Here is a 25260-nt window from a genome sequence, read left to right on the forward strand (position 1 = left end):
GTTCCTTGAAAGAAGCAATGTGACTGAACATTCGAACACGCCTGTGAAGCCCAAACGCCATCTAGGCAGACAGCTCAGTAGTTTTGAACAAACAGCACGTGTGTGATGGTCAAACTGTGGTGTGTCTACAAAAAAAAAAGCTAATGGAAGATTCACAGAAGTCAGATGACTATTAAAAGCGTGTTATAAAGCACTATCTCACAACCAGCTATTAATAACCTCAATGCAAAAGTCACCAGGATGTTTCTTTTTTTTTTTTTTTTTTTTTTTTTGTGGTAGATATAGGAAGCCTTATTCATTTTCACAAATCTTATTTTAAAGGTGCAAAAACAATCAGTGATTAATTTGACAGTGTAATCAATAAATGCTCATAAAGTCAGTTAAAAAAGACCAAAGTCATTTGGTAACTAATTATAAATAATCATTTCCATGAACCAATACTAATTTACATGCTGGCTGAAAAACGTTTTGTTTGTATGTGATGATAAACCTGGCATACATTTGTAACATTTATGCTGCTGTGTGATTCTTAATGTATTTTTTCTTCCCCAACAGTCAAATCCCCCAAACACTCCTGCAGTCAGTGTGACCAGTCAGTAAGCTGTTGACTCGCGAACAGCTCGGACCGATTAAAAAGTCCAAATCGAGAATGAATCATTCGTACCGGTTCAAATGATTCACTAAAAAGATTCAAAAGAACGATTCGTTCATGAATCGGACAATGCTACTTTGTGGGACTCCACCCATACACACCAACTGTGCTCGTTCCGGGTCTCCGAGCTTAATAATATCTAAAGTGTGAGGACGGATTAGTTGTAAACAAACCAAACACGTGTACTTTCAGTGCCAGTATTTAAAAAGGCGATGGTGTAAACGTACGAGCTATCAGTTGTGATGTAATTAACCGCATGTGAGGGGACCGGACAATAATTCGTTACCGGATACCGGGAAACCTCCATTTAAAAAGGCCAACATCTACACAACATACATGTTAAAAAAAAGGTCATAAAGTGAGCATATAGCACCTGAGAGTGCTTAACCCGCAGGAGTCGCTGGGTTTGTGACTATCGAGTTTAACCTGAAGCTGCTAGATTAATCGTGCTGTCCGGTCTGTCACGCAACATCCTCTCGACGACACAAATGTTCCCTTATTATGCTGAGAATCACAATTCACTCCATAGTACATAAGATGTGTATGAAATGATCAGTTTTTTATGGTAATGTACTCGTTTAGATGTAGAATGTGGCCTGCTAACTCGCTAGCTCATGTCCGCAGTAACGGCAGTGCGGCCGCTCAGCTCAACTTCCCGGTTTACGGCGCAGCAAAATAGTGTTATTAATCATGTTCATCTGTTTAGTCACATCTGCTCCCTTTGAGAAGAGATAAAAGAGAAGAGTGTGCGCATCATCATCCTCATTGTTCAGACTCACCCGCAGCTGTGGGCTCTGTCCGTCCCGGGGGGGGGGGCTTCTGTCTGCTCCGGTTACCGTGACCGCCCCCCCGCCGCTGAACGGATGTAACTTAAGGGCGCGAGCGAGGCAGGGCGCTGGTAAGCCGCTGGGCCGGTAGAAGAGTCCTAATGATAACGCCTGAAGTACGGCTGGGGGTCTGAGTGTGCTGCTGGGCTAACTCTGTTAGCTAAACACTGCCGCTCCGTACCTGGTCCCCACTCATCCGCTCGCGAACAGATCCGTATCACTGTTGGCATTGAATACACTTGTGCGTTGCGTTCAGGAAAAAGTCAGGAAACCATCCGAAATGTCAAACGGGTATCATCCCTGGCTGAAAGAGATAAACACGGCCCTGCTGACATCTCGCCGTGTCCGCATTTCCTACAACCAACCAACTCTGAGTGACAGCGACGTGCGCGCACCCGTGCCGCAATGCGTGTACGCGCTGTATCGATTGACGCAATGACGCCCAGCCAGGTCAGTGCAGAGCACTCGCGTTGAGCTTGGTTGAAATACTTTACCAAACAATCTAAATTATTTAATTTTAGTTTTTTTTTCTTTCTCAGTTTTCACGACTTGTAGTTCTTAAAACCCGTGAGTATTTTTAATTTACATCACTGTATTTAATTCCTATTGTGTCTATTCTCTGTTTTATTTTACTTGGCATTGTTATTGCCTGTATATTGTTTTGAGCATTAACTAAAAAAGAAAAGAAAGGAAAAGAAAAGAAAAACACTAACAATGGATCTTCTTCTTCCCTGAGAGTAATTTTATCTTTTAATAAGCTATATAGCCTAGGATAAATTAAGATAAGGGAAATATTATTTACAATAACAAATAAATATAAAAACCGTTAATACATATACACACACACACACACACACACACGTGTGTGTGTGTGTGTATATATATATATAAAAACAAATTAAATGTTAATTGTTCTTTTGGTTACAATTTATTTTAAGGTGGCCTTGTTACAGTGTAATTACACAAGTAAGTACTAAGTCAGTACTGAGTAATATTAATAACAGGCTACTTGGGGTTAGGATTTACAGGTATTGGTAAGTAAGCTACATGTAACGTGTAATAAAGGCACAAAAATAAAGTGTTAGGCTATTGTTTTTTGTTTGATGCCGTAATAATAATAATAATAATAATCATATCACTATACTTAAATTTCACCATTTACCAACCTGAAGCATGTTCTTTAGAATGCCAGGGTTGAAAGGGGCCAATTTTACTGAGCAAAATTTTCAGATCAGGTGTAAGGAAAAGGAAAAAAGTTGTAATCTGATATAAAGGTAATTTAGAGACATTGTATTTACAAGAGAGAGAGAGAGAGAGACGTCTGGTCTTCACATGTTGATTGAATGTTTTATATATCCAAAATTGAAATCTTGTAGGTGTGAAATGTTGCCTCGTTTATGAAATTCATATTACAGAGTAAAATACTCGGATAGTTAATTCGTCATATTAACCACTAGATGTCGCAGTGGGCATACAGTTTACATCTGTAACTTAACTCATTTCTGTGTTTCACTCGAGGTTAAACCACAGTTAGTGTTGTTATGTTAAATTCCACTCATCCATTACATACGAATAAATATTATGAAAGTCACTATGGAGCCTCAGTTATGAGGAACTCCCATGAGTCATACTACAGCCCATTTTAAGGGAATGCCCCTGAATTGAAGCCAGCTGGGAACACCCTTGTTTTTTTCTGATCCTTCAAAGTTTCTACAGTTTTTTCTGCCCCTGTAAAGTTTCTATATACATTCAAATGAATAGTCCACACGAACATCATCTTTTATTCTCCCTCATGTCACAGCAAACCTGGATGAGCTTTTTACTTCTGAGGAACACACACAGAAAAAACGATATTTTCCAACTAAAGCATAAGAGCCATTTATCTTGTGTATTATGTATTTCAAACTTTCATCTTTAGAATGTAAACTGATAGAATCTTCCATATGCAAAAGGGTTGCTATGATACCTCTAGTTTATAACAATAGAAGCTGATGTGGAAAATCTGGCCTCATGGTGAGTTCTTGTCCGGGCAGAGATGGAAGATCTGAGTTTCCTTTTTGTTAGTCACTGTAATAGTTCCTTCAGATTGTGGATTGGAGCAGAAAAAAAGGGGGGAGATTTTACTGCAATTACGTACCATGTGATGGCTTCTGCCGCTGCTGTGAAGAATCATTCTTGAAGTCTTGGGATTTTGATGCCAGAATTTAGATTTTATTATCAAAAGACAATAAAACCGAGAAAGCTCTGCAGAGCAATCTGTCGAGTCCGTGTCTGTACTCTATTGTATACAGTACTTCCCAAAGGTGTGCCCATGTTCAATACATTTCATGCATATGGTTCTGTTTATCAACTCTTTTACCTTTATTGGCTGTGTCTCCAGCCTGCTTTTAGGATCTAGATTTTTTTTTTAAGTGAAACGAGGAGGCCTAATCATATATTTTGTCTAATGTCATTATACTTTGTCTAACAGGATGTGCAACTTTACCATACTGTATTTTTGTAATGTCTGCATCAAGGAGGTCTCATCATATATTTTGTCTAATGTCCAAATAGAGCGTGCAGCTCCACCAAATACTGTACCCCTGCACTGTCTGCACATTCCATTCTCATGCAGGCCTCTACACACAGGCAGATACATGATTATAACTGTAGAATAACTTGACACATAAATGGCTATATTGAGTTGTTAAATCTGTAAAAAGCACCAGTACAGCTATAAGCTTTATGTACTGCAAATTTTCTTACCATTTAATAAACCCAAAAGTAAAAATTAGCCACGAGGTTTCCTTCTGCTTAAAAACTAGTCAGAAATCATAAGATTAATCGCAATTATTTTATTCTATTGATAGCCTTAGTTTTTATTCTTCTCAATCATCCAATGTACTGAAAACTAAATATTTTCCCTGGACTCTATGAGCATTAAAAAAAAAAGTTCAGAAAGCTTAGTACTTGTATAGAATATTTTATTTTTTTTAAATTCTGTTAACAGAAAAAAAAAATGAAATGTTTCTTACAAACAATTAAATATGTTTAAGACAAACAAATAATTACTTTAAAAGCTTGTGTTCATTAGCATAATTGTCTGAAAAAGTTCATTTGAACAAAGAAATGAATAAATATACACATATATGTGGTGTGTTATATAACACTTATTAACTGATAAAGTACATTCAGGTTAAACACTTGTGCTTCGACTACCAGATCAAGAGAATACAATATGGTTTGTATCCCTAGATTACTATCAAAATAGCCTCACTTGTGCATTTTGCATGAAAGTGCTTGTACTTAATGTAAAGATTATGCTCCCAGCTGTTACGATTACATCAATGATTAAAAGATTATTTATTCATGTAATAGATCAACTATGACAGATGACAACTGCGATTATATGATTAAGAGGTGCTCTGTTTAAGTGTACTTATGTAAAAACACTGAATACTGCAAAACAGCGTTCAAATATTCATCATCAGTTGAAAAGTCATGACACACGCTTGACACACAGTCACAAAACCTCTCATCTTTCATATTTGCCCACAGATGTGTTTATAAACAGTGTCCTTGTGATATTGAAGCAGCTGTTAGGTGTCCTTAGTGCTGGTTTCTAAAGGGAACGTGTTGACCCAACTCTGTGTGCGGGCCAGGCACTCCTTCCAGCTGTAGAGCGGTTGGTACTGAAAGTGACGAAAAGCCTTGTCTGTGCAGACAGTGAAGGATGTGCAGGCCACAGCGAGTGTGTAACCATTGAGAAGTGGTGTGTAGTTGTAGAACGGCTTCAGGAGCCAGCGTATCAGGTCGTTCATCCATGCTATGAACCACAGAACCCACACTGGAACATGCAATGAGCGAAAGTTGAAGGCCGACAAGAACTGCATGTTGAAGTCATCGTAGCTCTTATATGGTGAGTCGTCATAGCAGAAATAAAATTCCCCACCCAGTCTATCGGGATGTTCTTGCAGAGCACGTGCTGCCAGTAAATGCATCCATGCCACATTCCCTGCATGCAAAAACACATTCAAGTTATTCAAGAGACAGGGCAGAGTCTCAGGCAACTTACCTATAGCAATTAAAGCCATTACATAAATATATAAACAGCACAGATAAATTCACGTTCTATGTACTGCAATTTTCTTTTAATAAATCCAAGAGTACTAGGGGGACTACTAGAAAAAATTAAGCCAATTTTTTTTAAAATTAAATTGTTAATAATAATAGTAATAATAATAATAATAATAATAATAATAATAATAATAATAATAAATAGCATTATTATTATTATTATTATTATTATTATTATTATTAATCAAAAATTAAAAAAAAAATCTTTCTAAAGACCAGACAAAAAGATTTTTCAAAATTTGATTAATCACAATAAACAGATTCTATTGACATTCATGTTTTTTTTATTTATGGTTTATACAAGTAAAAGTAATCTAATAGTTATAAAAAGATAAATATAAATTTTCCAGACAATGTTTTGCACTTGTTTATAATATACTTATTTTTCACATTATAAATGTCTTTATACAAAAATATATGCCTTCCTTTTTAGGAAGGGTGCCCTTGCATGGAGATTATTATAACTGGGGGTCTGTGGCATCAGAATGAAATGTTTAAAAACCTGTGTTAGACTAAGATCTGTCCTGTGACACAGATTTTTTCAGATTCAGAGATATTAATTATAATAATAATGCATCATGTGTCCACTACACCTATGCATACTTGGTTTACAGTTCCATTGGTTACTATATGTTAAACTGAATCATAAGTAGAAATTTATGTCTGATCAGGTTTTCTCTGCATGGATGTATTGTTCTGTTCCAGTGATTTGCTGTAGCTCAACCTTGGAGGGAAGAGATATTGCCTATGTTTTATCTAATTTTGATTGCAGGGTTTGAGTGATTGACAGGCTTGTGACCATGCCAAAGGAATAGCCTCCAGCAGTCATCAACAGCAGCCCAGATGAGAAGAGTCCTTCCAGGTATTTATGACTCACCTATGACCCTTACCAAAGTTGCATATGCATACAGAACATGAGGTGCCAAAGATAATGTACTTAACTTGTATCGGGGACAGAATACCATGTTGGTTAGTTTAGTCAGTAACTTGATTCATCCCCTTGGGGAAATTTTGTTTCAGTGACTTGTTTCAATATGCGGTTCTCACAAAAGACAATACAACATAAATGTTTACAGTAGATCTTCCTCCTAACTTTCATTTAAAAACTTCACTGCCTGTGATATAAAAGATTTTCCCACTATTTCTAAAAAACACAGATATCCCAAATCTTCTACTTGAAGGCAAAAGCTCAAACTCATACAGTGGGTGCCTATTATCAGATACAATTTTCATAGCTTTACTAAGACATCTAGTTTGATAAATTTGTTGTAAACCCATCACAGGAATACCAATTAATTACTTGCAGTACTTAAAATATTCCTGAACAAACTCTTTTGTTCCGCCGTAACACTCCTGAACCAACAAATAATACAAAAGGTCAGTACACTTTCGATGAAAGAGTTATAAAACTTCCTTAAAAGTGGAGGGCTTACACTAAATGACACCATCATCTTAAGTAAATATAGTCTTTGCTGGCCCTTTTTGTTCACAGCGTCAGTCTATTTATCCCTCCTCAATTTGTGATCTAAAACAGCTCCAAGGTATTTATACTCTTGTACCCTCTGAATCTGCACTCAACCATGCCAAATGCAACGCCATTTATAGCTCAAGCCACACCAATTGTGAGATTCAGACTGGCAAGTCTGCCTGTGTTTGATGGAAATAAGACAGACTTCTATCATTGGAGGAAGGATTGAGAAAGGTGAACCTTCTGGATCTGTGTAAGTCAAAAAGATTAAATTGCTGGACAGCATAGCTGGTAGGATTGTGAAAGATCTAATATTGTCCTCTTATAACACCACTGAAGATATTTTCAGAGTTTTCACAAATCGATATGGAAACAGGTATGCGATCACAATGGAGACTGTGGAAGAGCTAGAGAGAATTCCTGTGATGAGAGGAAGCCAGCCATGCAAAGTGACTGAACTTGTCCAAACAGTGGAGAAGGCTTTAGTGGATCTTACTGGACTGGCTTGATTTGATTATGTTTCCTGAAAGATATGTCACACCAAAAAAACACTTAGACAAGCTTCTATAGTTCTTGAAGGAAGAAGGAATCCTTGAGAGACTTGAGTAACGTAGAGTCACAGAGAAAGTGGAAAAGGCAAGAAAGTCTGAAAGAAGTCATGCATTCACTAGATCAATAAAGACAGCACCGTCTGAAAGTGTGTGCGGATCTGAGAAGCACAAAGGTAAAATCTTCTTTTGCAAGAAGTTCAAGGAACTGAAGTTAGCAGAAAAGAAGGTAATCCTGAGAAAACTGGGGTTGTGTAAGAAGTGTTTGGGATTTAATGAAGATGACCACAAGTGCAGGGATTTATATCTGTGTAAGAGTAAAGCATGTAAGGGAGAAGCCTCTGCAGATCATCACAACCTCATCTTTCCCAGATGGGAGATCAAGTCAGAGTCAACGTCAGAGAATGAAAAACGGGAAACAGATTAACTATGGAACAAGAAGAATTCCTATCTGAACTCTCACCTGAAATGGAGGAAAAGTGTATGAAAACATTAACCAACAAAGCTATGATGGAAAGATCCTAAGAAGGGAAACTATGACTGTCGATGAAAAAAATCGACTTCAAGAGTTTCCAGTTATTATGATGCTCAAAGTGGTGATGACCAACGCAGGACAAAAAGTCGGAACTCTAATTGACCTGGCATATGATACCAACTATATAACTCATGAAGCTGCCGGCAGGCTCAGATTGAGAGGTGAGGAAATCCACCTTGTTGTTCATGGAGTGGGTAAAATGGCTATAGTAAAGATTTAACTACTACTCAGTCATCGGGAAGGAAAGCTTGCACCACAAAGAGTGAAAATTGTAGGAGACCTCGTCCTGTGGGACAGCCCACTTGGAAAAATGGTTGGTGGAGCACACCCAGACTTGTTCGAGGCAGTAAGTGTGATAGCTTGAGTCAAAGACACACTTTGCATGATCAATGAGAACTGCTGTGCTCCGGTACGAAGAAGTCCTCAGTTTGGTACGCAAGTCATCTAGTCACACCAAATCCACATTCAGTCACCACACCTATTCGTCTTGTGTGGAATAGCAGCCAAAAGTTTAAGAGACTGAGCATGAACAACCTCCTGCTGATAGGGCTTGATGCGTTTAATCCTATTCGAGCTGTCCTTCTCAGGTTCAGGAAGGAAGTGTTTGGAGTGTTGGGTGACATTTGAAAGATGTATAATTCAGTATGGCTAGATGAAAGAAAGAGTGAAAAAGAGAAAGAATGAAAGAGATGTGACATACAGCCAAGTATGGTGACCCATACTAAGAATTCGTGCTCTGCATTTAACCCATCCAAGTGCACACACACAGCAGTGAACACACACACACACACCTTGAACACACACCCGGAGCAGTGGGGAGCCATTTATGCTGCGGTGCCCGGGGAGCAGTTGGGGATTCGGTGCCTTGCTCAAGGGCACCTCAGTCATGGTATTGCCAGCCCGAGACTCAAACCCACAACCTTAGGGTTAGGAGTCAAACTCTCTAACCATTAGGCCACAACTTCCCTATGAGAAATGCATCTTCACAGATTTCTTTGGAGGGATACACCAGAGGAAGAAGTAGAGGAGTACGCCATAACCAGGGTTAACATTGGAGATTGCCCGGCTGGATGTATTGCTCAGCTGGCAATGCGGGAAACAGCTGGTCTAGTAGGTTTTGCTCATCTGAAAGAGGAGCAGAAAGTTCTAGAAGACGACAGCTACGTGGATGATATCTCATAATGATCGGGAGAGGCTGGTTGAGATCGTGAAGGGCCGTGAAAATCTTGAAGCTGGTAGATTCTCACTGAAAGCGTGGGTTTGGTCTGATCAAAGTGGGAGGTCTGAATCTGAGAAGACAAACAAAGAGACTTCAACCTCAAGCTTGATTCCTGAGAAAATTGTTGTGCTTCCTAACCAGCTGGATGAAGAGGATGATAAAGCCCTTGGAACTGGATACCTAGCAGAGAAATACAGGTTGTATATCATGACTTCTGTCAATTTTTCCAAAAGGAAAAGAAGTTGAGGACTGAGCGGGATCTCTGTGAAGAGGAGGTGAGGTCGAAGACACCAAATCCGTTGACCAGAAGACACCTATTGAGTCAGGTTGTGGGACTCTATGACCCACTTGGTCTTGTCACACCAGCTAAACAGAAAGGTGCGATTCTCGTTAGAAAAACATTCCAGGAAGCTGGAAGTGGGTGTCTAACAAGACTTACGTGGGACATAGAATCTGGGGAGAAGCTATTGATTTGTTTGAGGAGTATGTGCAACTACAGAAAGTTTAGTTCCACAGAAGTCTTATGCCTGCAAGTTGGAGAGGAAAGCCTTATGGAATCATGTTTTCGGATGGGAGTGACAAAACCTATGGTGAAACACAAGCCAAGGAGTGGATGGTCGGTTAGCTGAGTCCAAAGTCAAACTAACACCACTTGAATTGAAGGGGGATCCTGTAAAGGCTGAAGTCTGTGGTGCAGTCTTTGTCACACTAGTAGCGCAGGTAAAATAGTTTCCCATGCACCTGCTTGGCAGTTTTATGTAACCTGTTTTTTTGGGACCCTAGTGGTGTCTAGTTAAGAATTTTTGATGTAGCTGAAGTCAACTAATGTCCCATGGGGTTCACTTGGCGGCCATCTTGAAATGATGTCATCACGAGTGGTGAAAAACACAGATTTTCATAACTCCTGATCCATACAACATACAAAGACAAATGAACCCACTTTTTCATATAATTCTGACACCAGGAATCAAATGGAAAGGTCAATGGCATGATACAACCACTGTTTACTGGTGAAAAACAGGCAGATATCACATTTTAGACTCATAACAATGTAACTTTAGCTATTTTGTTCCACAATAGTTTCCTGCATTAGTTAACTGAGACTAGCTTTTCTCTTATACCAATACTACCAAAAAAGTATTATTTATTTCATGTAAAGTTTATTTTGTTGTAAATAAAGTTTATTCAAATTAGAAAGTTTATCTAAAATGTACATTTTAAAATTAATTCAATAGAATTCATTTAAATAGCAATTAAAGGGGTCATATGACGTTGCTAAAAAGAACATTATTTTGTGTATTTGGTGTAATGCAATGTGTTTATGCAGTTTAAGGTTCAAAAAACACATTAATATCCACATAATGTACATTATTGTTTCTCCTTTATGCCCTGCCTTCTGAAATGCGTCGATTTTTACAAAGCTCATCATTCTAAAAATTATATCTGATCAAATGCGCCTTATTATTCTTTAGCTTGGGTTAAACTAATTAATTTTACTTGGCTGGAACAGCAGCTACGCTAATTATGTCTCTATTTGTTTCTCTGTTTTGCCACGGGATTTACATCCCGTGGTAACTAGGATTTACACAAGCTTCAGTCTGGATCCAGAACACCTGAGAAAAGATGACGCCAACCCCTCAGAGGACCTCAGATGATGCTAACCCAGAGACAACATACAGAGCTACCACATTTTGCTATAAGTTTGATTGCATAATTGCTGAGTCAGAAGCGCCAGACTGTCCTTGCAAAGTTGGAATTGCACCACTTTATAGAAACAGCCTTTGTGCACAGAAGCATTGTAAGCTACTGGTTCAGGAAACAGTCCTCGTCCTCCGTAAAACAACGGCAACAACGAGAATATAAGTTACACCTTCTTTCTTTACTTTAACATCTGGGCGGCGTTATGCAAACCTTCCCACATCGTGACATAGACGTGGGGGCGTGTTTAAACGAAGCGTTTTAAGAGGGCTTGGTTGATCTTAACTTTTATAAAGAATATCTCTTTTGGTTTGAGATTTAAGTCTTTGCAACTTTACAGATATTCTTTATGCACCAAGAGCTTGTAACACTCCAAAGAGAAAGGAAAAATTTAAATTGCATCACATGAACCCTTTAACACTATTTTCTCAAAGTTTTTTTTATTTATTTTTTTTGGATGAACAATTTTTGTGGTGTACCATTCATCAGTCTTTGTATCAGTATTCTAATCAATAATCAGTTTTGTTCAATCAATATTATTCAATTTAGTCTTATACATGTTATCATATTCAAACAGTATGTTTTGTTCTAATGTCACAAGTCATAATCTCAAGTTTACTGGGTTTTACACGATTCGATTCTTTTGTGTGGGTTTATGTTGTGTACTCAAAAACATTTTCACATGTGTCCTCCAAAATGACCCACAACCTTATCAGTTTATATGTGAAGAAATATATCTATTCATAAACTTCTCACAAAATGATTGTTTGACAAACTACTCGGCAAACTACTTCCTCTCACTGCAGCTTTCTGATGGTTTAGAGAACAATTACTCAGAGTCACTCCCTGTCATTTCACAGAATTATACAAAGACGAGCAAGTGTAAAAAGTGTCAAGCACATGTCTAAAAAGCCACGTCTGTTTAGGGAGGAGCGCACAGTCAGCAGGTTTGCAGTGTAGAGGCAGAAGAAAGCACAAACAAGGCTTCAACTGCACAAACCGCTTACACTACGAGAAAGAGCAGAAGCTGCACGGTGATTCCACCGCGTGCCGCATTCAGTGTGAATGGAGTGTGTTCCAAGTGGGCCTCGCACCCGGGTCTCCGGTATGGGAGGCGGATGCACTAACAAGGAGGCTAAATGACAAACCTTTCAATTTCTATAAGATATGAGACCCTTTTCTCACCTATCTTGGTGTGGAAGAAACACATTTACTAAAGTTGGGAATTCAGAATGTAGCATGGAAAGGTTTTAAGACTACCCTTTTGTAATGTATTATCATGTTCATACTGTTTTTTTTTTTGTTTGTTTGTTTTTTTTTTTTTTGCTTTTTTTTTTATATTTTGATTTCTTATTGTTCCTTTAAGTGTCCCATAAAGGAACACTTCAGACTTCAGTTTATCTGAAACTTTAATTCACCAAATGTGGAGATACATGGTTTTCACTGGACATGTTGGGTATGAATAATTGTGAAACTGAAAACTGTAGTGGAGTAAAAAAGAAACATATTTGCCTCTGAAGTGTAGCGCAATAGAAGTATGAAGTTGCATAAGTGGAAATTCTCAAGTACAAGTACCTCGAATTTGTACTTAAGTACAGAACTTGAGTAAATGTACTTAGTTCCATTTCACTACTGGTTAGTAAGTAGGCTACCAGAAATTACAGTTCCATGAAACTAATTTCATGTTAATATTTATCTTTCCTCTGTAATGGTAAAATATATAAAAACAACAAACCATGAGGAAAAGGGGAAAGAGGAAAGCCCCCTCTCAAGAGCCCTTCTCCTACTTGTGTATTACACATCCCAAAAGCATACGATGACAGCTTTACTTGCTTCAGTTCTATAAACGGTAATTCAAAAGAGTGATTGTCTCATTTACTTTATATCCGTGACAGAAGACTAGCTGAGCCGGTTGATTCACCTTATCGTTTGACGTCTGTTTGTGATCGGTTGCCAGAAACACTAGATGGTGTCAAAATCAATCAAAAAACATGGTTACTAGGTTTTGCTGGTTACCTGCATAGACCCGTCCATGCTCTGTGTTCCGTGGAACTCCCTTGATCAGCCAACCACCTGTACGGACCCCATTCAGATAGAAGTCCTTCATGAGCTGATGCTGTTCCCCATAGATACCTGTTGGCCGTAGAGAGCATGTGTAGAGAGTGTTCCCTCCCTTTACCTAATCATGTAGAGTGGGACAAATGAGAGAGAAAAAATCAATAATTGATTACAGCGGAATGCAAAGAGATTGTCTTTCTATTGCATTACATGTCACTCAGATGCAGAAGATACATCAACAGCATTATGAAGAATTATAGTGTTTGGAAACGCCAAGGAATGCATGGCATGTTGAAACACCAAGAGCGAAGGAGTAACTAAATCCATACATACATAATTTAAGGCTTCTAACTTGAATGCTATGTGATGTTCCTTTCCCATGGGTTTGGGTGGGTGCAGTATTGTGCAAAGTTGGAAAAGAGCAAATAGGCCGATGTAAATGAGAAGCATGAGTTTCAATTTCATCGAAATGTCAGTAATGCAATGTCAGTTTTACTAAACTTTAAATTAAGCTTATGTATAAAAATGTTGAAAAGAATAAAGTTATTCTTTTTATTATTGTTATAAATTATTTGCAGACAATGTGAGTTAAAGTAGCTTGCTAGATTGGCAAAAATGCAAAAGTATAGTATGCATCTCCTGAATGTAGTCTTAAAAAAATGTGATTTTAGAAGAAGAGCCATTTAATCCTCTAACGTCCTACATGTGAATAAAGATAGAAAACAGTTTCATTAATGGCTAAAAAAAAAAAAAAACGAGAAAGCTGCGTCCATTCATTAATCAAACTCTGTGTGTTTGTACATACCGATTGTATGTTTCTATTTGATTAAACATGCTAAAATGGAAAAGTCAGGGTCCTTTCTAAATAAATGTGTTATTGTTGCACTCCACAAGACTGTGTTGTACCTTTGTGCCATTGGCTCCTAGCACCATTTTCTCAGCTGCAGCTTTGGTCTTAGGGTAGGCCATCTCATGGAATATATTATATGAAGTATCCTCATTCCCTCTGTGATAAGAAAGAACAACACCAAGAGTTAAAATCTGGGCAAATGAAAGGTAGTGAAGTAATAGGTAGCAGAGCTACTAATACACAGGAAGTATTAGGTTGAAGCCTAAACCAGATCCTTTACTAAAATCAAGTGCTTGACCCAACCAATGCTGTGAAATTATACCCAAACTCATACCAACAATGTTCACTCTCTTTGTATATCCTCTACTCTCTAAATGAGCAGACATGGATGCATTCTTACATCTTGCTCAGAAGAAATGTGAAATGCATGCACAAATTACACTACATCCTGACTACATCTATCCCTGTTTGTCCTTGCAGAGTCATTTTTTTTTTTAGAGGCTTTCATCTGCATGCAATTTTTTTTTTTGGAATAGGTGGCTAAGACAGCAGAGACTTTCCAGCAAAAACAATTTTTATTTTCATGACCTTAGAAAAATATTACCTATGGCAAGCAACTGATGTTTAGCAACAATATTAAATATCAAAACTCCACTCCACAGGGACTTGATAAAAATGTGGAGAAAAGGAGAGAGAAAGGGGGAGAGGAGGGCTGAAATATAATCTTGATGCTTTTAAAATAATAACATTTCCAATCTGAATGTGTGCGTGTTTGTTTATATGTTTCCAAAAATATAGTAAAATAGTTCCATTTGAGGGGAAAAAATCTCAAAACTGTATGTGTGTTAGTCACTCTCTGAGGAAAATGGTAATGTTTCTAGCACGTGGCAGTAATGGAAAACTTTCAACGCTTTGCTCTGTGTGCTGTTTTGATTAAAGCTAGGCAAGACCGCAAAATCAGATGTGTAACTACTTAAAAGTCATCCAAATGTTATCATTTGGATCACTGAGTGAGACATTTTTCTTTGGTTGATTACTAGGCAAACCACAATTGAGCATTCACAAAGTCGTACACAGTCTCTGCCCCTTGCATGTTTGTTTATTACATATTTTGGCTAAATGGATTATGCTTTCATAAGCTAATAACAGTGTAGTACTTTTAAACCCATATTTTATGCTGGCAACTGTTACTTCAGAAATCGCAACATCAGATGACGTATATGAGCATAAAATGTGCTTTGAGACACACAAGTGTCACTTGTCAGTCAGGTGACTAACAGGAAAACTCGCAGAAACTTAGACTCACTGTCTATATATAGAGACTCTTTGATAGTTAAGATGGTTGGAATAACATTCCTATAGACTGTGGCTATCATGACTGTGGCCTGTGATCTTTCAGTTTGAAAGATACTTCTAGGTGGAATGTTGTGTACGTTGTGAATTCCGCCATGTCATTCCAGAATGTGTTCCACATATGCAAACCCTTACTTTCAATTCTATCAGACATTCTCTCCATGACAACTAAATACTTTAAACATTACTAATTATTTATTTTTAGTGAATATCTTTCATCTAAGGAAGCTTATACATAGTATCTTTACAGCAAAGTTGATAAGTTTCCCTTAAAAGAGTGTTTAATTATATTTTTCATTTTATAATAGCCAAATAGGTTATTATTGAGAACATGTTAATGAACACTATTCTGTTAAATAGTTTTACATTTCAGTTATGCATACTGCACAAGAAGTTTATATATGTGTGTTCCCTTTTAAGAGACCCTCTGCTGAACATGTTTGGTTGATGTGCACTTGGGAGAAAATGTGGGTTTTGCTATCAAGTTTGATTTATTCTAGTTGATTGGATGTATGTTTGTTTAGACCCGCCCCACTCATAGGTGAGTCTGACTTTATTGGTCAATTGAGAGGTCTGTCCAGATAAGACGAGCAGAGAGCTAGAGATCCAGGTCACTGAAGAGCTTGGTTCCAATAGAAATCTAACTGTTGTAACTGCAAAACGAGAGTTATATGATTTCTTTTCACTTAAAGTGTCTTTGGTTTGTTTAATTATCAGCGTTGACACCGGATTGCTGTTAACTGTTTGTGTATTGAAACTGTTCATGTGTTGGAGACATTCAGGCCTTGTGAGAGCCTGCGTTCTCTGTTAGCATTAGTTGCCAGACTATACTGTACTAGTGAAATTGCTATTGAAGTGAAAACTGTTAGCACTTTATCCTACAAGGCTCATTATTAGTCATGGGACATGAATGATGAATCAGATAGCCCTTTCGAAACACCGGAAGTGCTCAAAGGTCCTCTGACAGCGAGGGACAGTATGAGATGCTACCGGATGGCGCACCCAGCCACTAGGAGTGCTGAGCGTTCCTCTGGCCTCATGGGACGGACAGCGCACAGGAGAAGATCGCGACTGCTTAAAGAACACAGGTATATTTTATTGGTTTTATTTTGCTCCTTGAAGAGCAAAGAGGCCAATTTGCAGTTTCAAAGACCCCTACGCACACAAGCAGCAACTCAGGCCTGCATCAGAGGGTTGAGTGAGTGTGTTTATGTGTATGAGTTGGTCCACGTTATTTATATTCTGTTTACTGAAATTGTCTTATAGTTTTACTGTTTTAGTTCATAAGACAGTGAAAAGTGTTACTTTATACCATCTTTTTGGGAAATATTCACTGTGAGATTTATAACTTGGTTTAATCAGTGCATTTGGAAAAACATATCACTTAGTAAATACTTCTTACATATATTAAAAAGCTTTAAATAAAGACACTTACCTGATGAATGTATCTCCTTTTACATTTGGACCAACCACCTCCATGGAGCTTGTATAGATCAAATACTGGATACCGATTTCCACACATGCGTTTATTACATTCTCTGTCCCTGATGGAGAACATCCAAAAAGAATGACAAACAACTAAATGGTGAGGAAAACAGGAACTCTACTAAAACAAATGAAAAACAAAACAAAGCTGTTTGTGTTGCTTTAACTGATATTGATGAAAATCATTAAGTTTGTAACTGATGACACAATGCCTAAATTCCAAGTAATGTTGTGATACCACTGGAAGCACCAGATAGATTGAATGAGAAACCCATCAGCTATTTAAATGCTTTCTGAAGTATCAGATCAAGTGATAAGTGGAAAAACAAAAATAACCAAATGATTATTTAGACCCATTCAGTGGTATTCACAGAGGAGATTTCTAGTGAAGTAATGTGGAATGCAGATAGGAGAGCAAAGGAAAGAATGATATGATAGGGCAGAATCCAAACTAAGAAAAATTTGAGTATGAAAATACATTCATTATCTCCTGCTCTTGTTTTCATATATATCCTGTGGGTTTGTCTATATCTATTAATGCTATACTAGCAAAGACCTAAAGACATGTTAGGAACCCTTAAACAGGTCTACTGCCACAAACAGTCAAAACTGAAAGTGTAAAACCATGAAAGGATCTGAACACATAAATTAATAATCACATCTGTGATAATTCAGACGTTTTCACGTTTTACATAATGTCAGACATTTTTAAAATCTAGAGATGACCTTTTTGATTAGCTCAATGAGGTAAACTGCATATGCTCTATTTCTTATAAAACCACATGTTCTGTACAGATTAGCAGGAGGTTTTCTTGTACAATAACTGTGGACTAGTTAAAAAGCACATATTTTGATCTTATTATGCTCACTTCATTACATGCACTAAAAAATACGAGAATTCCCGCCTTGTTTGAGAGTAAATGATGCATTCCTGGGCGAAACCGATAGTAAAGCTTTAAGGTTACTGAAAATGTCACCAAAGAAAAACTGGGGCAGTTACCAAAACAACCCACTCACATTTACTCTAAGTCAAAAAAAAAAAACAAAGAAAAAAAGAAATTCATCCTTTTTTTTTTCAAGCAAGGATACATTAAAATTTTCTAAAATCTTTTTTAAAAAATGCAAATCTTTGACCTTTCTGTTCTTCAAATTATTCTGTCAAAAATAATAAATACAAAAAATTGATTTCCATTAAACGTTGATAAGTTCTTTTGGCAGAAAATCAGCATATTAGAATAATTTCTGAAGGCTCACGCGACACTGAAGACTGATGTAATAATTGCTAAAAATTCATTGCCATCACAGGAATAAATTACATTTTAAAATATACTGAAATAGAAAACAGGTTTTTTTATTATTGTAATAATATTTCACAATATTAAAGTTTTTATTGTATTTTTAATCGAATAAATACAGACTTGATGAATTGTAGTGTATCTGTGATCTTGTAGTAGCCTCCAGTCTATCTATTCTGTATTTCACTGACTTCTACAAAGTCATTGTTATCTGTCTCCTTTTATTATCTTATAGTTCACTCACCTTGTACATTGACAGCATAGATAGCCTTCTCAGGGACCTTATACCAAACATCAACCAAACTAGCTGCGTGGAAAACCAGGTCTGCTCCCTGAAAGGCATGATGCACGCTCTCATAATCTGTTATATCACCCTGTACCCCCACCACCTTCACACGCTCTGCGAATAAAAGAGAAAGAGATAATATACCTTGTTAAAAGTATACAAGTTTTTTGATTTTTGGTATGCAGGAGTTTCTTTATAAGGGCTTTTTATGTCAAATAAGGTTGTTGGTATCGAAAAAGATAGGTAGCTGAGAACTGATGTGTCTACCAGTGCATACAATAAAAAAAAGATTTCAATAGTAGTGGAATCTACTTAAAAAAAAAAAACTGTGTATGTGTGCTTCATATGTGAATGAGTTAGTGTGAGTGTAACCAAGGTCACTTTGGACAGCATCCTGTTATCTCTATGATTTACCTTGGACAGCTTCCTGATATAATTTCTAGGATCAAGTGATGATGCAACTATCTAAAACAGGAAACAAACAATAAACTTCATCTACTTGGTGGAAGCAACACCCTCATCCTTGTAAACAAAAGCATTCTCACTTGCAGGCTATTTTTAAAACAATAAACACGGTCGTTCATAACTGCTCTGCAAAGATTTGCTGTGTATTTCTGATCTCTTAAGTTTCCAGTTGCTTTTTCACATATGCATTTAACAGCTCCACAGTATGACAGGTATTTGAACCACTACACAAGACAAACAATAATTACTGTGACGTGGTATCAGCTGCTGCGCACTGCAGATGTTCAAACAAACACGTCTCCAGGATCCCTCTCATCTGTGTGATGGTTAATTAACTGAGCTTTATAATAGTGATAACATATGAAAGTATGCCTATGAACAAAAGCTTTCCAAGTAGTCACACAAAATCAGTCACATACGAAAAAAACAACTTTTACTAGCTCAACGTGCAAGTAGGTCAATGTTCGCTTCTGATAAGTTTATCTAACCTCTTTCTGTTGACATTTGGACTTTGACCAAGCTTTGTCAGTTTCAAGCATCATTCCCCCATTAGCCCACTGGATAACTAGCAATATATGTGAGGACTAGAATACATTTGGCCAGGACAATGGATACTCGTTGTATGAGATCCACTAAATAAAAGAGCCAACAAACCGGCTAATAAAAAACATTTGACACAAATTAGATCCAGCAAAGTCTAACTTTCCTTCTGCATCTATTCCTCTGGCTGACGTTGCATAATTTTATTGTGCAGGACATTATGCTTCAGCTAGAGCTACATAACTGCTGAAAATGAGAGATCAATTCCTCCATTATAACGTAATCAGTGAGCATCCTGGTGGGTGAAAAGGAAGCTGAGACCGGACTGGATGGAAATGACTGGTGTTGCCTGACCATACCAACTAAACCAAGCCCAAATATACGTCAGTAAAGCCAAGGCTATGTAATAACATGAAAGAACCTTTCCATTTCCTTTGTCATTTACATGATCTTTCCCGTTATTGAAGTCATAGAAACAACAGATGTTTCCCTTGGCCACTTACAGGAACTACATCCTATACTTTGAAACATGACGAATAAAGGCATGTTTTCAGGAATTATTTAAAATATAGGGCGTTTCTTTAATGTTGGGAACTTTAAAATACTACATTTTTAAAGTATGATAATCTAACTAAGAATATGCAAACGATTTAGATATTTATGATGTAAAAATGAGAGATTACTCAGTGTTTCTACAGTTTTTCCCGGCAGTCTCTCAGTTTTGTGGCGTCATTTACAACACAAGCGCTTGGTTACCAAAGTGTCAGTCTGAGAAATGAAAGAGCTTCTTGACATGAAATATGATACATGGCCAAGAAAATAAAGAACGATCGAGGTATATATAATTTCCAGTCAATATTCTTTTTAATTTGGTCACCTTATGCAGCAATAAATTTTAAATATAAAATGATGCACAGCAAGATAAACGAGTCATTTTATTCCAAAAATGTTTCAAATGTCTTTTGCATCACAGAATGTTATCACAAACATAATACATAATTTGATATGTAACGTAAATGTTAATTACATAAAAAAAAAAAAAAACATTACATAATAACGTCCTCTGTGATTTATATGTACTGTTGGACTTTAAATAAACGTAATGAAGGAACATCTGGTTATGACACAGGGCGTTTTTCCAAAAACACGCACGTAGCCTGTGTTATGAACGGGTATGTTAAGTCAACCATGATTGACTTTTAATTGCTATAAATCCATTTTAAATGCCTATGTGCACTAACAGGTTCGTAATCATGTAATGGACAGTTTGTTTCAAGTGTTTCTTACCTGTACTGTGACTTCGTAGACTTTGGTGGATGTTTTTATCGAAAAGCCTTATCTCCTTGATGTTTTCTTCCTTCTCCAACAAAACTCTCAACAGGTGCTGCCCGAGAAAGCCGCATCCTCCAGTTATCACGTAAGTCAGCTTCGAGTTCTCATGAGACATGTTATTTCTCCGGTGAGTCCTCTCCTGGTGTTGACTAAAGTGTTTGTGCGTCGGTGTCAGTTGGTCCACTCTACGAACGTAACGGAAAAGAAAGACAAGTCCAGCCTTAAAACTATCTATGTATAGTTCAGCCGCACTAGCTGAGAATCACCAAATCTCCTAATTTACAAGACACTGTGCTGTGGAGACATAGGCTAGCATCTATAACAGTCTGAATGAGGGTGTATGAAGAGGGTGTATGAAGAGCCACTCCCAGCAGGGCCGTCCTTAGCTAAAGCGGTCCCCCTTAAAGACACGTTCACCCCAAAGACTAACTGTTAGGGATATAACGATGCATCCCGAAACGGTTGAAAAGCGCTGAAAATATTCAAGTGGGTTGAGATGTTAAATAATGCTTATTAAACTGCGCTGCTTTGTTTACGGCGGTAACCACGGAAACGCTGTATCGCTGCTGTTCCATAAGCGCCACCTGCTGTCAGAGATGGTTCTAGTTCAGATGTTGGAATGATACAGACTCATTTAAATCAAAAACTGCTCGTGTATGCAGCATCTTTGTTTGGCTCATGATTAAATCGCCTCTAATTTAAATAGCTACAGATAGTTCGGCCTGAAATAGACCAAATAAACATCTTGTTCATGTAATCATATATCCATGCTTTTTTGTCTCTTGTTTAAAAATAAATAAATAAATAAATAAACCATAATGGATGAGTGTGAGGGCCATGGAGATCACATTGCTGTATTTTTTGTAAGGTACATTTTCTGCTCGAAAATATGAACATGCTGCTATTTCTTTTACATTTACATTTAGTCATCTAGCAGACGCTTTTATCCAAAGCGACTTACAAATGAGGACAATGGAAGCTATTTCTTTTAAAAAAAGAAGTTAAAAAAATCAAGCTAGGAAAGAGCACAGGCGAAATCCGTCCATTTATATGAAGAGATTTATTTTATTTGTATTATTCATTTGTTCTGTTATTTGACATAAAAAGATATTTCAGTTTCACAGAAATGTGCAGCATTTTGTCAGAGAAATTATACAAAAAAGACACCTTCCTATAATTTATCTTAAATCTCATTCTTTTTTTTTTTTAAAATGTGGTATTTTCCGGTCTTTAAAAATGAAAACAAAACAAAAAAAGTTGAAGAACTGATGATCAGTTTAAGGCCCTAAAATATACATTTCTCTAACACACTGATAAATTTCACCTATGTCTCAACCTTTCAGTGTTAAAAAGCTTATGTCAATTTCGCAAATATTGATGACTGTGATATGCACAAAAAGCAACAAATACTGACGAAAACCTGGAGCTCATCCATCCCACTGGTGCTAATTATTTTTTTCCATTTGACTTCTTTCATTAGTGTCTTTTTGTGCATGATCACTCATCCACCGTCACATTTAGTCTACTATGCAAGCAAAGCTCTGAACAAATCTCAGATAACAAATGACAAACCCACAATCTATGGCATGTAGTCACTCAAACTAAGTCAAAATTAGAGTGATTTGTTCTGATACTGTAATGTTATTGTTACATGTCTGGAAAAATCAATGTGAGTCAGTTTTGTTTCAGTATGACAGAAATGTTAGACATATCTAAAGACTGTTTTGGCGCAGATAGGACAAAGCCTCTGCACTGTAATTCGCTAAATCACAGAGTGTGTGACTAGTTAAAAATTAACATGATCATAACTTTAATCACAAAAACAATCTCCAGTCAAGGACAGGACCATTTAACCCATATCAAATGCAATTTAACCTGTTAAAGCAGAACATGTGACAACTTGAGTGAGAAGTCATGCACACACCTAAAAATAATAATGAAATTAAATAAATTTCACAAAATAAATAAATAACCCTACCAGCACTTTTAAAACTGCTTCTATTTGCATAATCTTCAACGCTGCATTGGAGGAAACCGGAAAAATTACAAACAAAAGAATCTTAAGAACCTAATGGGCTATTAGAGATATTTTTTCTTAAAAAAAAAGATGAAATTAAAGTGAATGGCAGTGCAGTGTTAAAAAATAAATAATAATAATAATAAAAACCCTTGGAAAAACATTGAAAAAGAATGAAGCAACCCTCTTAGGTTGAGAAGGTTTCCCAAAATAGTAGTTGAGAAGCTAGTTTGGACATGTTAGGAGCTATATATATGATTATAAAAATATATATATATATATATATATATCCTGTCATTCTGTGTATAATGTACAGGCTTGATGAATTAGCCTCTGCTCATATCATGTCTTGTTTGAGCTTGTCTTATTTATCAAACAAAGCCTACCTCATCATAATTAGGTATAGGCCTACCACTTAATGGACCCTTGACTGTGATGACATTACAAATTAAAGTAATCACTAAAGTATTCTTTAATATATAGTATAGAGAGAGCTTAACTATGCCCTGATGAACAGCAGTGCTATATATTTATCTTTGTTTCTCCTCTCTTGCATTTCTCAGTTTAAATTAAATAAGCTAAATAAGTTAATTGTGTTACATTAGTGAAGCATTAGAAACATGTCACATGGCTCCAGAATGTTCTGACATGGGTCAATGATGTGACATTTGTGGGACCTGAAGGATTTTTCTGAAGAACAGCAGGCAGTTTAACTGTTCAGGACAAACAAGGGACTCATGAACAACTATCACAAAAAAAAAAAAAAAAAGAAAAGAAACAGCTGTGGATCGTCCAGGTAACAATACAGTATTTAGAAACCAGCATATGTAAACTTTTGAACAGGGTCATTTAAATTTGTGGACTATTTGTAAATGTATTTTATGTGAAATATCTTATTCTTGTCAGAACTAAATAATGTGTTTTTGTGCTGGCACCTTGGGTGGTTTAAGCCTGTCGTGGATAAATTACTGATATACAGTCAACTCTCATATAATGTCATATCTCAGTATCGTCCCTCGTCCTCACAGTCACACATAGTACAGCAATAAGGTTGTCAGGGGAATGCCTTTAAACTGGAATCAAGGAAATCTCATACCTTATGCTGTCTTCTTTTAAAAGAACGCCAAAAGTTGCCCTTGAACCATTTTGCACGAAAAATTATGAAAACTTGCTTGAGCTTGTGTGCAGCTCCTACTAGTAGACTGGGCAATCGACGTTATTTAGTTCCCAAATGATCATACCTAGATAATTTTAATATTTCATTTGCACGATAAGTTATATTATAATATACAACATTATTATTATAGACGGGATGGTGGGTTATGGCGGAGATGCGCGAGCCCCTGGCCCTTTAATCTGCGACGCTGTGTACGCCACTAACCTGAAATGACGTCACACACACACACACGACCAAAAGAGACGAATTACTTGAGTCATCAGGATGAATGAATGAATGCACTGTTTGTGCCAACATGTCCTGTCGTTCACCGCATCACTGTCCGCTCTGAGATTACCTGTTTCAGCTCAGCGGTATAGTGTTTCAGTTTCCGTGAAAGCTAAATCTAAAAACTAGGTTGTCGCAGCAGTGTCACAGACTGATGACTCAAGCTGAAACCGCGGCTCTGTGTTCCGCAGCAGCAGCAACATCTTTCACATCAATCGAATTTACTTAGCGGCAGCCACACGTTTCACAGTCGGTCTGACACTTTTTGTACACTAAGAATAACTACTTGTAATCCAAAATAAATACATCCTTAATATTTTCACCCATTTTATCCTCGCTCTCTCCTTGTTCCTACATCTTTGCTTAAATGTCTTCTAAATAATGAGTTCATCTGCAGCCATGAAAGATTTTTTTTTTTTTTCATAGGCAGGTGGTCTATACAAAACACATCTGTTCTTACTTTAAAATAACCCCTTACCTCAGTAAACATCCTCATTTTCTTCAATGAATCCAGTGAGCTCAGCCTTGATGTTTCTATTTCCTGTATCATTATTGAGAAGGTGTCTTCCTCTCTGCAAGCTGCATGCTTCCGCCTCACATCTGACAGCTCGAATACAGGAACACGTTAAATGAGAGGAAGAAATAGAGAGAAGTTATTAATACTGCCTTAGTGGATCACAATAAAATAATTTTGCATCCATAATATTACAAACATATACATCTTAAACATCTACAGTATATTCAGAGTCTATTATTTCTAACAAAATAGTCAAAATCTACAAAAATCTGAAGGCAGTTTATACAGTTTAGAAATGCTACTCACTCTCAGTCCTTTATCTTCTATTGCCTGTGTCATCAGAAAAAAAGATAATGCTCATCCAACTAAATCCCACTGGAACGCTGGCCAGGAGCTACGACGCAGACTGAAAGCTTAAACTTCAGTTTAATGCACAATGCGTTCTATGCAGGAGCTGAAGAGTTGGGGAGAATACTGACATGGTTAACAGACATCAGTGATTCTTTAACAGTTAACAAAGTGGAGCATGCCGTGTGGTTGCATTCCAATGCTGTT

General features: G+C 37.1%; 2 protein-coding genes across 3 annotated transcripts in view; both read right to left on the minus strand.

Annotated features, from left to right (window-relative positions):
• LOC109062598 (TBC1 domain family member 10A-like) overlaps window positions 1-1919 on the minus strand; it is an 18591-nt gene extending 16672 nt beyond the window's left edge. The window contains exon 1 of the mRNA XM_042723773.1: window positions 1432-1919. The gene's annotated coding sequence lies outside the window, so the exon portion shown is untranslated. The remainder of the gene's footprint in view (window positions 1-1431) is intronic.
• A 2506-nt stretch (window positions 1920-4425) lies between these two features.
• LOC109054761 (3 beta-hydroxysteroid dehydrogenase type 7-like) lies at window positions 4426-24813 on the minus strand. 2 transcript variants are annotated; one of them, XM_042723807.1, is made up of 7 exons: window positions 24667-24813; window positions 20683-20912; window positions 18349-18504; window positions 16760-16868; window positions 14028-14127; window positions 13080-13242; window positions 4426-5473 (listed from the first exon to the last, which is right to left on the minus strand). In XM_042723807.1, exons 2-7 carry the CDS (start codon window positions 20840-20842, stop codon window positions 5058-5060), a joined length of 1104 nt encoding a protein of 367 aa, XP_042579741.1. In that variant the 5' UTR covers window positions 20843-20912; window positions 24667-24813; the 3' UTR covers window positions 4426-5057. The 2 variants fall into 2 exon arrangements, with proteins under 2 accessions (XP_042579741.1, XP_042579746.1); XM_042723812.1 differs by lacking the exon at window positions 24667-24813 and adding an exon at window positions 23841-24023.
• Between the last annotated feature and the right edge of the window lie 447 nt (window positions 24814-25260).

Source organism: Cyprinus carpio, chromosome A3 (assembly GCF_018340385.1).
Source record: "Cyprinus carpio isolate SPL01 chromosome A3, ASM1834038v1, whole genome shotgun sequence".
NCBI lineage: Eukaryota > Metazoa > Chordata > Actinopteri > Cypriniformes > Cyprinidae > Cyprinus > Cyprinus carpio.

What these genes read in the sequence shown, in the direction of transcription:
- LOC109054761 (XM_042723807.1), bottom strand. Translation starts at nt 20,842, where the DNA reads ATGTCTCATGAGAACTCGAAGCTGACTTACGTGATAACTGGAGGATGC. An exon ending in TCTACGAAGTCACAGTACAG is followed by an intron (nt 18,505 to 20,682) that starts GTAAGAAACACT and finishes TTTTATTCGCAG; the next exon opens with AGCGTGTGAAGGTGGTGGGG. An exon ending in CTATGCTGTCAATGTACAAG is followed by an intron (nt 16,869 to 18,348) that starts GTGAGTGAACTA and finishes GTTCTCCATCAG; the next exon opens with GGACAGAGAATGTAATAAAC.